Raw genomic sequence first — 13,054 nt, forward strand, 5'->3', positions numbered from 1 at the left:
GTGATAGTGTAGAATCGGGATTGCTGTTCAGGTCGTCACGGTGTCGCTTTACTCGCTCGGTGCACCTTCCCTGCATTTTGTGCACTGTAGATTCCATCCAACACCAGAACTTGACGGTTCCGTATACTATGGGTTCACTGATGCATGCTTCTAGGTGATTGATTACCTTGGCTATGCGGAGCTCAAAGGACGCCGGCTCAGCCCACCATCTACAATCAGATTGTCGGACTTGTCCATGGACGGAGGAAATGCTGACGGCACCAGGCCGCCGCGGCAACACATTCGACCAAAGAAAAAGAAACCTATAACCAACCCCCTAGTCAAGGGCATCCATGCTTTCTGCAAGAAACATGATGACCTGGTTCAGATCATTGAAGAAGATTCGGATTCGGACACGCTCTTAACTGGCAGTCCCTTGAGATCGTTACAGCGCCCCTTCTCCCTCTCATGCCGTGATTTTCCAAAACGCTACACCATCTATGCCCCATTGGTTCTCCTCCCAGCTAATTTCTCTACACATAACCCCCGATGGAGAGAGTTCTACAATGGTCTACTATCTGAGTCCGAGAAGGCCGACTTGTTTGAATGCATTGCCGAGAAAGGCTTTGCAGGGTCCAGCCCTGGACTGAGAGCGGAGGATATCCGAATCGCAATTAGTGCACCGATTGCCGCCGAGGAAGATGATGTTGGACACGAAGTCGAAGCCGAAGACCAAAAATTGTCAGAGACTGTCGGACCTGACTCTGCAAAACTGAGTTCGGCCAGTTCCGTTGGGGACTTGGAAACAACGGCAACGAGGCAGGAGGCTATAGCAGTGCAAAAGCAACAGCAACCTCCAAGGCCTGCGCGCAAACAGAATGTTATTCGCAGTCCCTCTGGCCTAGTCCCCGTTTACGGCGACTGGGGTCCGATGCTTGGACCCGCAACATCATTACAATCCTGTAATTCGGACAGGACACGCATGACAAACCAAAGCAATCCAACCCGCCGGGATTTTGATGAGGCGTTCTGGACATCGGTGTCACAACATCGAGGAATCACACAGTGCTGGGCACCGCTGTACACGATGTTCAGTAGGGGGAATGTTTCTGAAAAGGCGCGGATTCTGGGACTTGACACATCTCCCTCAACGGCAGAGTCAACACCGGCAACGAAATCAGCTTCTCAGAGCCAGATCCAATGCCATTTCCCGGGCCTCACATCCGCCGAACTCGGTCAACCGCTCTCCACAATCGATGTCATGGACTTTTATGTGGGAATCGGCTATTTCGCATTCTGCTACCTTGCGAGGGGCGTCCGACGTGTTTGGGGCTGGGATATCAATCCCTGGAGTATTGAGGGGCTGAGACGAGGCTGTGAGAAGAACGGATGGAGTTGCCTAGTTGTCCAGGTTGACGACGACAGTGGAAATCTCTCACTTGTGGAAGCGGAAGGCAGCAACAGCAACCCTAAAAGCTGTGGACAGCCTGAGAATGTGGCCAGGGAAATAGCTGTAAGAATTCTTCAGGGCGATCGAACTTGTACCAGCACCCGGGACAGTTCGTGTAGATCCAAGATGCGCTCGACAGCGCAAAATCAAAATCCCGAGATCAGGTGTATCGCCTTTTTAGGTGACAACAAATGGTCAGCCAAGGTCATGGCTGAGATTGGGCGGGAGCTTGATGTTCTCCGCCAGGATAGACTGGACTCGGGCGTGAATCTGAATGTCCGACATGCTAATCTAGGCTTGCTGCCCACTTCTCAAGGCAGTTGGGAGAATGCTGTCAGGGTTCTGATCAAGAACGACAGCAATGGCAAGGGGGCAAAAGACGAGGAAAGCAATGAGAGCAATGATGACAAGACGAGGGGAGGATGGTTGCATGTGCATGAAAATGTTGACATTCGCGAAATTGAGGCCATGAAGGAAAAGGTTGTTCTCGACCTCCAAAGCATTGTTGAGCAGCTTTCCAAGTGTGAACAGGCAGCTGAAGAAGAGACTGCCACTGGATCGGAGACCACACCTTTGGCATGGTCTGTCTCGTGTGTCCATATTCACCAAGTCAAGACCTATGCGCCGGGCGTCATGCACTGTGTGTTTGATATCCATATCTTCCCAGACAGCAATGAAAACCCCAATGGATGAATCCCAGCTCTAAGTATGATCGAAGACAGCTTGTTCGAAAGCAGTCCTCCAGTCTTCTTTACCCTCAGTCCCCTTTGGTTCCGATGAGTGTCGTCAATGTTAGTAGTACAATTGTTTTTGAAATGCGGCAACTGCTGACCACTGTGTCCTGAACCCGTTCTATCGTATTTCTCATGTCTGGATAGTTTACCCAATCCAGATCCTAGTAGTAATACACTGTGTCCCATACACCGGCACCTCCCCAAGAACATAGATGCCAGATCATACAGATGCCCTCCCATCCAATCTTCGTGTAGCGTAATTACAATTCTTGCTGAGCTTCTTCTTTCTCAGGCTTGGGTCTTTGAGTTTATTGTCTCCTAAACTTGGCCGGGATATTTCTCTCGACAATATTTTGTTTCTGCTCCCTCGAGATCCGCTCGGCCTCGTCCTCCATTCGGTCATGTTTCCTGAAATGCTCGATATCCTCGGGGTGCGTGAGGTCTTCTTCTCTCGTATTCTCATCGTGATATTTCTCAAAATGGTGGATCTCATATTCATATTCGTCATCTCCATGGTGACCCGGCCCGAGACCTGAATCGGGCAGCTTCTTGCCCGCCTGGATCCCCTTCAACCATTGATCTCGGGTGATGATGCCCGTGCCCGCCGGGTCAAACAGTTTGAACACATTCATCACCACCCGGTCTTTCGTGTCTGAAGGTACGTCCTTGAGAGACTCGTCGTCCAGGCCGTAACTCCACCGCACCTCGTCGGGCGTCCAGGCGCCGTCGTTGTTGAAGTCGTGCAGGGTAAAGAATGAGGTTGGGTCCATATTGGAGATGTCTGGTGAGCAGTCATTAGCGTTGAACAGACATTATCACATGGCTATCTGGATCTATTGCGTACGATGTTCTTCTTGCATATGATACAGAGCCCAGTCGTCGGCTGGGTTCGCTAGATCTTCTTGTGAATGCGAGCCGTGGGCATGCGCAAATGTGAAGAACCAAGCAGTGGCGGCCGCTGCTGCGGCGAATATGGGTTTCATTTCGACAACTAGGGATATCGTTGATGTTTTGTACTAGTATCACATTAAGATGAAGTGAATGAGACTGAGAAAATGCGACTGGCAGAATGGGACAAACAGATGTTCAATGCGAGAGTCCTGGAATGCTATATCACGACAGACTTGTGGTTGGTTGTCCAATCGCAGCCTCACGCAGTTCGCCCCTGTCACTAGGACCCTGCACATATAGTACAGTACAACTACTATTACCGATGTGTATTTTTTAACTACTCCATTCTTTTCCCCATCGCGACATAGCTTCACTGGAAACCAATGTGACGGTTGGACGCGTGCGGTGAATATGGAGGAGAACGGCGTCTGAGGTAGGCGAGAGGCGGTGACAGTGTCGGCTGGTGCCATGTTTTCCTTGTCGTTTGCCATCTGTGTCTTCCCGCGACCGCATCTCCTTGTCACTACTTTCTTTTTAACTAGAGTGTGGCTCTCTGTTTTCAAGATGTCTCTTGTTTGAAAGCCTGGGGATGTAATGCGTCCTTTCCCATGTACACGCCCTCCGCGTCCTCTTCTCTGTCGACATGGCTGTTCATGACAATCCCGCGATTGCTGGAGCCATTTCCACCTCCACCTCTGTCGAGATCGGTCAGCAAGACCCAGACTATCTCAAGGACTCCGAAGATGAATCTCTGCCAGAGTCACCTACCGCAGACGACGGGGCCATCGACGCCTTTCGGGAGGCCAACGTTGCGGCCTTGAATGACTATGTCCTTGCCAAATCCAACGACGACAATTCGACCGACCACTCCGTGTCAATCGGAAATGTCAAAGAACAGGAATCCGACAGGATCATTGACCAGGCACGCGAGTATCAGGAGGAACTATTTGAACGGGCAAAGGATGAAAACGTCATTGCTGTGCTCGACACGGGGAGTGGGAAGACGTTGATCGCCGCCTTGTTGATCCGGCATTTTCTGCAACAGGAGCTCATTGACCGCAGTCAGGGCAAACCGCCTAAGACCATCTTCTTTCTCGTCAACAGCGTGCCTCTTGCCAATCAGCAGGCTCGGTTCCTCAACGCCAACCTGCCTCAGAAGGTGATTGCGCTCTACGGAGACTCAAAAGTCGATCTGTGGAGGAGAGCGGAATGGAACAGAATCTGTGCCGAGAACAATGTTGTTGTCTGTACGGCTCCTGTGCTGGACCAATGTCTGATGCATGGCTACTTGAACATGGGACAGATCTCACTGATTGTCTTTGACGAAGCCCACCATTGCAAGAAGAATCACCCGTATTCGAGGATCATCCGCGACTACTATCTCAAGTGGCAAGACAACAGACCACGAATTTTCGGCATGACTGCCTCCCCAGTCGACGAATCCAGAAAAGACATCAAGCAAGTTGTTGCTGACCTTGAGTCAATGTTGCAGAGCAAGATCATCACAACAAATGATCTCTCGGTCTTCGGTTTTGCTCCGCGACCAGCGGATGAATACTGGATATATCCACCACCCTTGGTAGGAGAGTACGAGACGGCTTTACATGCCCAGTTGCACCCACTGTGCGGTTTCATTGAGGATCTGAAGCAGCATTTTTCCTTTTCGAAACAGGCGTCTCGCGACCTTGGGGCCTGGGTAGCTGACCGCGTTTGGAAGTATGCTCTTCCCACGTCAGAACATGGAATCACGGCTATCATCTCCAAGCTCGAACGGAGCTCTACCTACATTCACGCGATAGACGATGCGGGACGAGAGGCGGCCCTGAAATCTGTTCGCGAGGCAATCTCCGTCATTGAGAATCACGATTTTGGTGCTCCGTGTCTCGAGAAAGACAATGAGCTGTCCCCAAAAGTGGCATACCTCCGTCAACGGCTCAAAGAGCGCTATTCCTCATTTCCAAACACCCGTGCGATTGTGTTTGTCGAGCAGAGATTGACGGCTTTCGCTCTTTGCGATCTGTTCAGAGTGCTCGATTTGCCGAATGTACGTCCAGGGCTCCTTGTCGGTATCAGCCAAAAGGGAATTGACTCGAGTTCGTGGAAAGACCAAGAAGTAGCTTTGGAAAAGTTCCGAGTGGGCACCATCAATCTCATCTTTGCAACTAGCGTGGCGGAAGAAGGCATTGACATCCCTCAGTGTAACTTGGTGGTCAGATTCGATCTGTACAAGACACCAATACAATACATGCAGAGCCGTGGTCGCGCTCGCATGAAAGGTTCTGTCTATGCGCATATGATGGAAGAAGGAAAACAGAGCCACCAATCCGAAGTCGACTACGCCATAAGCCAGGACGACTACATCCGACGGTATTGTCAAGAGCTCCCTCCGGATCGACTGCTGGGTCGCGGGACACGGTTGAGGCAGATCATCGCCCGCGACATGAGCTGTCAAAGCTTCAAGACGTCCGCCGGAGTGGTTGCCAATTACAGCAACTCTCTGATGCTCCTCAACAGATATGCCGAGTCATTGGCCAGGATTGGAGCAGTGTCGGCAGAGGTGTATGAAGAACTGATCGATGTGGAAGAAAACATGTTCAGATATAAGGTCATCCTCCCTCCTACGGATGATGAGCGTGCGGCTGCAGTCAAAGGTGCTCGAGGAGACGCCCGGATGAACAAGGTGCTCGCCAAGCGGTCCGCCGCCTTCTGGTGCTTGGTCAAGCTGCGCCGGGCACATCTTCTGGACGAGAATCTCGATAGCATCTTCAGCAAGGTCAAGCCGCACAATTTGAATGCGCGAGAAGCCGTTTCGGACAAGAAGGACATCTACGAGAAGAAGCTCAAGCCGGATTTTTGGGTCAACAGCGGTGTCGGATCGCCAGATCTACCCACGGAATTATTCATCACGCACGTGCGGCTCGAGCCTCGCACACCAGACTGGACCACAGCTGGCATATTGTTACTGACGCGGTCGCCACTTCCGGAGCTGCCATCTTTTCCGGTATATGTCGATGACAATGTTGAAAAACATGTCATCCTCGAACGGCTTGACCGGCCAGTGGTCGTCTCTCCCGAGCAAATTGAAGCCTTGACCAGATTCACCTTATGTGGAGTGTTCGAAGACGTATTCAATAAGTCTTTTGCCCCTGAGTCTCAGTCCATGAGCTACTGGCTGGCGCCGCCGGGAGAACAGAGTGGGAAGTGGACTTTTGAAGATGTTATCAATGTGCCTGAGCTTCATGTTGGTGGCTCAGGAGAACGACAGCGATGGCAACCAGCTGCGACTCCGGACACTACGATCGACAATGCGAGAAAGTGGTGTAACGCATTTCTAGTTGATCCTGGTAGTGGTAAATTCCACTATTTCACCAGAGATATTGTCCCGGCAACAACGATCTGGGATGCCATACCCGATAGCGCGAAGGATGTCCAGAAGAAACATAAGGATACTATCATCGAGTTCACAGACAGTACCTGGCGGAAGAAGGGTAAAGATTTGGGATCCCTGGCACACAAGTACGACCCGCATCAACCTGTCCTCCAAGCCAAGCTGGTCATGGCTGGCCGGAACTTTCTGGAGAAATGCCCAAAAGAAGAACAACGATACGCCATGTGTGAGATCGCGCCGCAGCCCTTGGAGATTGCTCGAGTGTCGTATTCAGTCGCACAGATTTGTCAGTTGTGGCCCTCCATTTTACACCGATTGGAAGCCTACCTTATCGTTGGCGAGGCATTCGACAAGCTGGACCTACGTCAAATTCCCTACAACCTGGCTCTGGAGGCCTTTACAAAAGACATCAATGCCGACGATGAAATGGGGGAGATGGGAATACATAGTGAACTGGACGGAACGGCCGAGCCAACATCGTCAGTGAACTATGAAAGACTCGAATTCATTGGCGACTCATTGCTCAAAATGATGACGACCATCACCGTGTTCAACCGAACTACGTGCAACGAAGAAGGCATGCATTGCAAGCGCATGGAAATGATTTCGAACAAGCGACTCTGTTCCGTTGCATCGTCGCCCGAGTACGAACTGTACCGCTACATCCGTGCAGGAACCGGTGATCGCTGGCGGGACACTTGGTATCCTGAATTTCTACGGCAGCTCAAGAAAGGCCGAGTGATTAAACTGACTGACAAACATCGCACGCACGCCCTCGGTAAGAAGACTATTGCCGACGTATGTGAAGCCACAATCGGGGCTTGTATCATGACGACCCAGGATCTCCCGACGTCCACCCGGTTCGACCTTGGAATCAAAGCCATCACGAAATTGGTGGGACACGAAGACCACGCCATTACTTCCTGGCGGGAAATTCTGCCCATGTACAAGGCCCCCAGATGGTCTCTGGCCATGAACGACCCAGTTGCCAATGACCTGGCACGCAAAGTGTACCATGTTACAGGTTACCGGTTCAAGAATCCGTGTCTGCTCCGGTCAGCATTCACACATTCCTCGGACCAGAACTCCCCGGTGCCGGATCTGCAACGCCTCGAGTTTTTGGGTGATGCATGTCTCGACTGGGTGTGTATCTGGTGGTTATTCCGCAACAACCCGACGCGTGGCCCGCAGTGGCTGACCGAACACAAGATGGCCATGGTATCGAATCGATTCCTTGCTGCTTTGGCCGTAATTTTGGGATTCAACAGGCTCATCTCTGCCTCCAGCCCCGCGCTGTACGCAGAGATTGGGACCTACGCGGCCAAAGTTCTAGAACTGTACGAGCAGGAAGACGTTAAGCCCGATTTCTGGACCCGGGTCACGTCGGGCTCCGCCCCGCCGAAAGCCCTTGCCGATCTGGTCGAGAGTTATCTCGGGGCCGTGCTGGTCGACTCCGGTTTCGATTTTGCCGAGATTGAAAAGTTCTTCGACACCCATGTCGAATGGTTCTTCAGAGATATCGAGGCATATGACACATTCGCCAATCGACATCCCACGACGCATCTGTTCCGCTTGTTGACAGAGGAGTTTCGCTGCCGGAAGTCCAGACCAGAAGTCATCGTCCAGCCAGTTGAACCCACGACAGCCAACACGGCAAAAGGAGGGGCGAGAAATGACGCGGTGGGTGACGAAGACGATGGCGCAGGCGACGAAGCCGTCACGGGAATTGTGATACATGTCGCCTGGTTTGTTCATGGCCGCATGGTCGCAGTCAGTCACGGCCAGGGCGCAAAATATGCCAAAGTGCGCGCGAGCAAGGCCGCTCTGAAGATTCTGGGGAAATTGAAGGTTGACGAGTTCCGCAAGCAATGGGGGTGTGATTGCGCTCAGAGCCAGGCGAAGGATGGTAGGGACAGCACTGGTGGCAATGGTAAAGTCAACGGCAATGTTGATGGTACTGCTACCGCTACTGGTACTGTTACTGCTACTGCCCATGTCGGTACCAATGGAATCGCAAATCCCGGTACCAATGACAGCTACGTCAGCCCGAATGGAATTGCTAATCATGATGCTCACACCAATGCAAATGGTCAACAGAAAGCCAATCTCCCGATGATGAACGGACATGGACATGCGGATGGATGAACGTGAGATGGCTAAGATGGCTATGGATGGACCAGTGAATTATTGATGGATTGACGATTCGCAGTGTTGTGAACGACAACCACAGTGGTGGTTGTTGGTCTCCTGGTTCTGCTTGCGACTTATGATATTGGCGGCATCAGCTCAGCTGAGCGCTATTGGCATTGCCCTAGTCATAAATTGGGAGCGTCAAGCAATTGACATTGGTAAGTAGAAAAACTACATCTCAGACAGTCATCGATGGATACCTTAGGCGATAGCCAGAGAATGGGAATATAACCAGAGAATTGTCTAATTGATTACCAGTATACTTTCGTCCCAGCTCGAATAGGAGGGTACGAACCCAGCCGGGTCAGATATGAACGCTTATAAATCTATGTATATATGCGTCGCTAAAAAAACAAATCTCGAGAATAAATGCCACGCCCACGCCAAGAAGGTAGGTATGTCATATGGACAGTATGTATATGCTCATATAGCTCAGTCGCGCCAGACATGAAAAACGCTAAAGAAACGTGACACTCGGACAAACAGACAGGCCGGAAACAAGTGGCGGAAGCGAATCACAGGGGGTTAAAAGGCTTGCCGCGAAATAATACGCTGTATATATATCTCCAACGAAGCACAACACAAAGTAGTCGTATATGCTGTTGGACAGAGGAAAGGGCCATTGCATGTGGACTGAAATCCGCCTCCTTTTTCCAAGCCGGGTGGAGTTTGTCCGCGGTAGATTGGAGTTCGAGCGACATATGCAGCAACGTTCCGCAGACTGAGTGGGAGGAGATCGGTCAACTCGATGGAAGGTGGTCCAGGTACTGTGCTTATGTCCGTGTGGCTGTTGCGGCTTTGCACGGTGGTTTCGTCTCATCGTGTGCTCGTGAAAGATGAAGCGAGAAGGATGAAGCTGCCAATCTCGCTCTGACATTACAGCTCCACAGAGACATTTTGTTTGCGCAATAAAATCATGACATCGGTTCCAAGCGCCAGAACCAAGGATGGAGAATGTGCCATCTAAGGTATTCCTGTCGGCGGCCAGGTGCTTTAGCTGAGGACGTTGTTGCCGCTCTGCTTTCAGGATCGTCACACTGGGACTTCGCCTGTATATTCCGGGAACAGGAAAAGGTGGTCCTGATTCGGCTTGCGCGTGCCACACAGCTGAGACCATTCGCTTGCATTCCTGGCGGGCCTGAGACTAACTCACGGATTGATCGTTCGAACAGGCTCATCATCTCCAGCACACTGCGCCAGTACCGGGACGTGGAGCCCAAGGTGTCGTCAATAATCATCAACATTAAGCCCTTTCTCCCGTCTAGCCCGTTTCCTCTCACGAATCTTCTTCTCCGTATTCATAAACTCGCGAATCCCAACGGGGATACCCTCAAAAATCAAATCCTCATCAATAATCGGAGTAGAAGAAGATGATGCCGACGAACGCGAAGACGGTGTCGTCCAAAGACCTTCGCTCCCACCCCCATCGTCATCCATACTACTAGAAGCAGCATGGACTTCGGGTCTATTGACTTGAATCTTTGGCTCAGAGAGCGTTGACTTCTTCTGCGCCTTTGCTTGCGCCTCTTTAACCCGCGCTGCCCATTCCTCCAAATCGTCGCGATAGTCGTCCCACACGCAATGCACACATCCGCTCATACAGCAATTGTCGGGCTCGAGGGGCCGAGGAGGAACCGGAACACCGTTGATGGTCCTCCATTTGCTCTCTGGAATCTCCGGTAGCCTTCGCTCATACCCCGAGCCTCGAAGTGCGCCGAAGATTTGTTTCGCTCTTTCTTCTCGGGTCTTGTCACCCTTGGGCACCCATTCTGGTAACGAGGTGGTGTCTGCTTCGGACCCTTTCGGGAGAGGTGAGCTCAGGAGTTCGGTGTAGAAGTCGCCTAGGGGCACGGCTTGTCGGTGGTGGTCGACTGGTTTGTGGGAAGTCTGACTGCTGCCGTGGAAGGATCTGAGTTGCTGTCTGGGCAGCGCTTGTCCTGTGCTGCTGTTGCTGCTGTCGTTTGAAGCTCGTCCTCTGAGGTCAGGATCGCGTGCAGAGCTGCTTATGCGACGACGAGTTGTCCGTGGACCATCAGGTTCAAGTCGCGTGCGCACGAGGCACGAGATACAGGTCCAGGTCCAGCTTCGGCTGGTGTTTGATATGAGATTTATTAGCGGCCTCGGGACCGCCATGTTTGTTATAAAATCTTGAGGTACGGGAAATGCATAGTCTGGCAAAAGCAAGACGATGCTTAGCTTCTTAATACTGGACGACGGCGAGAATTCTTGTCCCAGTGTGGCACTGAAATATACAACGCTGTAGATAGATTTGTTGCTATCAGACGCAGAGAAACCTCGCAGGCGAATTGCTTAGTAACGCATCCCATATGATGTCATTTGTGAGCGGACTTGAACCCGACCGCTTCAAGTTGACCTCTTTGCTGGCTACAATGTCACAGCTCCCCGTATCAGGAGGACGTCCGTGTCGGCCAGTTCTCATTTGGGAGGAGGGTGAAGAGTGTCTCATGTTGAAAGGTTCTATGTCGGCAAGCATGAGCTTCGGGTTCTAACTTTTATGATCTACTACGGTCTATGTGTCGAAGCCAATCAACACCAGGCATATTGCTCATTCGCAACCCAGACAACCTCCTCATTTCCACCCGCAGCCCACCGTAGACTGCAGATATGATCCATGTCTCGGGTAACAATCTTGACTTCTTCATGTTCTTCCCTCTTCAGCTTTTTGGCCGCAGCAATTACCAGATCAGAAGGATTCCAGACTTCAACGCCGACAGGTAGGTCCCACTCATGCGCCTCACGTTGCGCCCTCGCCAGAAGTGCTGCCATTACGGCCTGGGTATCTGGTGAGTTTTCAACAGAAGGAGGTAGCACGGTGTGGAGGATGTAGAGCCTCCACTCCTTCGGGTCGGCTGCATACTTGCGAAGCCAGACCAACCCCAGACCCGTGTCCCGATGTATGGCACCTTTGATTTTAGGTTCTGCTTTCCCAAGTACCTCGTGATAGTATTCTTCTCGAGCAAAATGCCACTGGAAATGTTCTGAATCGGGACGGACGGCAACATGGACAGTGCCGGTTCTGGATCCTGACAACTGCTGCAGACGTTGTTCCAGGTAGTCGATCGTTGGAATCTGCTTCAATTCTGCCGCTGACAGGTCTTCAACTGCGGGAAGGGAGCCTCGAGCGGCCTCGTACTCCGCTGGGGGCAGGGGAGCGAAGTGAATATGTGTGCTGGGGTAGGCTTTCCAGCCATGTTGTGCATAGAAGTTGCGTCCGATGTCGCTGTACAGCACAGAAAATGGGTTGATCTGTCCATCCACCTGTTGCCAGGTCTCCAGTCTCTTCCCCAAGTCTGCCATCATCCTTCCTGCATAGCCTTTCCCACGATATTCCGGGCGTGTGAACACAGAGCCGATCCCATGTGCCTGGACCTTGTCAACCTTGCCATCTTTGGCCACGTAACCATGTTTCGGGTATGTCTCGCAAGAGGCAAATATAGGTCGGGTTCCGTCTTCATTGGCGGGCAGACTTGTAGAGGTCAGAATCCAGCCTGTAATTCGCCCATCTTTTGTCAGATCAACAGATTGTAAAATGGCTTCTCGCCGCAAGTATTGCTCCAATGTCAGAGGACCCTTCCACTCCTCGTTGTTGAGAAGGTCCGCTTGAACACCTTCAGTCGGCGTAGCAGGCACCAACACCAGGTCGGGCGAGTTTGCGGGGGGTTGGAGCTGGGGTTCAACGGCAGGGGGCTTCGAGGTCTCGATCTTGGGAGTGCCGCTTGCCTGCGGAGTGGTTGAGGCCATGTTGCTGAGGGTGTTTCGGCTGGTGGTAGGGAACTGAGAAGATGTGTCAATAACCAATTCCGTAGTTACGACGGAATCATGGGGTGGACGAAAGACATGGGGCCAAGGATGTGAGTCTCATTAGTCACGGCAGTCTGATGCCTACGCTCCCGAGGTTCAAAGTTACGGAAGTCGAGACAGCGGCATAATCCGCACTGTAACAGCTCTGCAAAGTGCAAACAGGACTCTTCGAACTGTGGAAAGCACCTAGTTATTGATCTCAACCTAGAAACCATCAGTCTTGAGCCTGGTCAGGCAGCGAGCATGGAGGGACAGCCAGGGCTCAAGGGCGGACAGCGACCAACGTACGACCGCATCAGTCCAGCAACTGCGGGCCGATCGGGCTTCTCGGACGAGAGGTGTAATTGTCACACGGCCTACAGGTACTCGAAACAGCTCAGCAAAAGCTCAAACTGCAATTCTTTCATCCAAGTAAGAGACCTGGGACTGTTGGTGCGCGGTCAACTTGTTGAAGGCAGACAAGGTTCACGGTCCGGTCTGAGGCGCGCATCCTGAGAGATAAGCGACCGTATTCGAGGCGTAAATGACCGGGAGTGCTGGTGCCGTACACTGCCATCGCCCACAGAATCTGGAGTAAGATGCCTGTATTATGCCTGTATT

The 13,054-nt window shown here is 51.9% G+C and overlaps 5 protein-coding genes across 5 annotated transcripts; 2 read left to right on the plus strand and 3 right to left on the minus strand.

Moving 5' to 3' along the window:
• Positions 1-235: 235 nt before the first annotated feature.
• Positions 236-2,122, plus strand: HMPREF1120_02212 (uncharacterized protein; the record flags this gene model as incomplete). Its single annotated transcript, XM_009156248.1, has 1 exon — positions 236-2,122. One exon carries the CDS (start codon positions 236-238, stop codon positions 2,120-2,122), a length of 1,887 nt encoding a protein of 628 aa, XP_009154496.1.
• HMPREF1120_02213 (uncharacterized protein) lies at positions 1,397-3,304 on the minus strand. The gene is made up of 2 exons (XM_009156249.1): positions 3,008-3,304; positions 1,397-2,944 (listed from the first exon to the last, which is right to left on the minus strand). The coding sequence occupies exons 1-2, from the start codon at positions 3,144-3,146 to the stop codon at positions 2,472-2,474; spliced, it is 612 nt and encodes a 203-aa protein (XP_009154497.1). The 5' UTR covers positions 3,147-3,304; the 3' UTR covers positions 1,397-2,471.
• A 393-nt stretch (positions 3,305-3,697) lies between these two features.
• HMPREF1120_02214 (RNA helicase/RNAse III) lies at positions 3,698-8,587 on the plus strand (the record flags this gene model as incomplete). The annotated part of the gene is made up of 1 exon (XM_009156250.1): positions 3,698-8,587. One exon carries the CDS (start codon positions 3,698-3,700, stop codon positions 8,585-8,587), a length of 4,890 nt encoding a protein of 1,629 aa, XP_009154498.1.
• A 1,272-nt stretch (positions 8,588-9,859) lies between these two features.
• On the minus strand, positions 9,860-10,765 carry HMPREF1120_02215 (uncharacterized protein; the record flags this gene model as incomplete). Its single annotated transcript, XM_009156251.1, has 1 exon — positions 9,860-10,765. One exon carries the CDS (start codon positions 10,763-10,765, stop codon positions 9,860-9,862), a length of 906 nt encoding a protein of 301 aa, XP_009154499.1.
• A 414-nt stretch (positions 10,766-11,179) lies between these two features.
• On the minus strand, positions 11,180-12,394 carry HMPREF1120_02216 (uncharacterized protein; the record flags this gene model as incomplete). Its single annotated transcript, XM_009156252.1, has 1 exon — positions 11,180-12,394. One exon carries the CDS (start codon positions 12,392-12,394, stop codon positions 11,180-11,182), a length of 1,215 nt encoding a protein of 404 aa, XP_009154500.1.
• Positions 12,395-13,054: the final 660 nt, after the last annotated feature.

Source organism: Exophiala dermatitidis (assembly GCF_000230625.1).
Source record: "Exophiala dermatitidis NIH/UT8656 unplaced genomic scaffold supercont1.2, whole genome shotgun sequence".
Lineage (NCBI taxonomy): Eukaryota > Fungi > Ascomycota > Eurotiomycetes > Chaetothyriales > Herpotrichiellaceae > Exophiala > Exophiala dermatitidis.

Bases quoted from the DNA above. Each gene is read 5' to 3' on its own strand.
- HMPREF1120_02213 (XM_009156249.1), bottom strand. From the start codon at position 3,146: ATGAAACCCATATTCGCCGCAGCAGCGGCCGCCACTGCTTGGTTCTTC. The intron at 2,945-3,007 runs GTACGCAATAGA...ACTGCTCACCAG, and splicing joins TCATATGCAAGAAGAACATC to ACATCTCCAATATGGACCCA.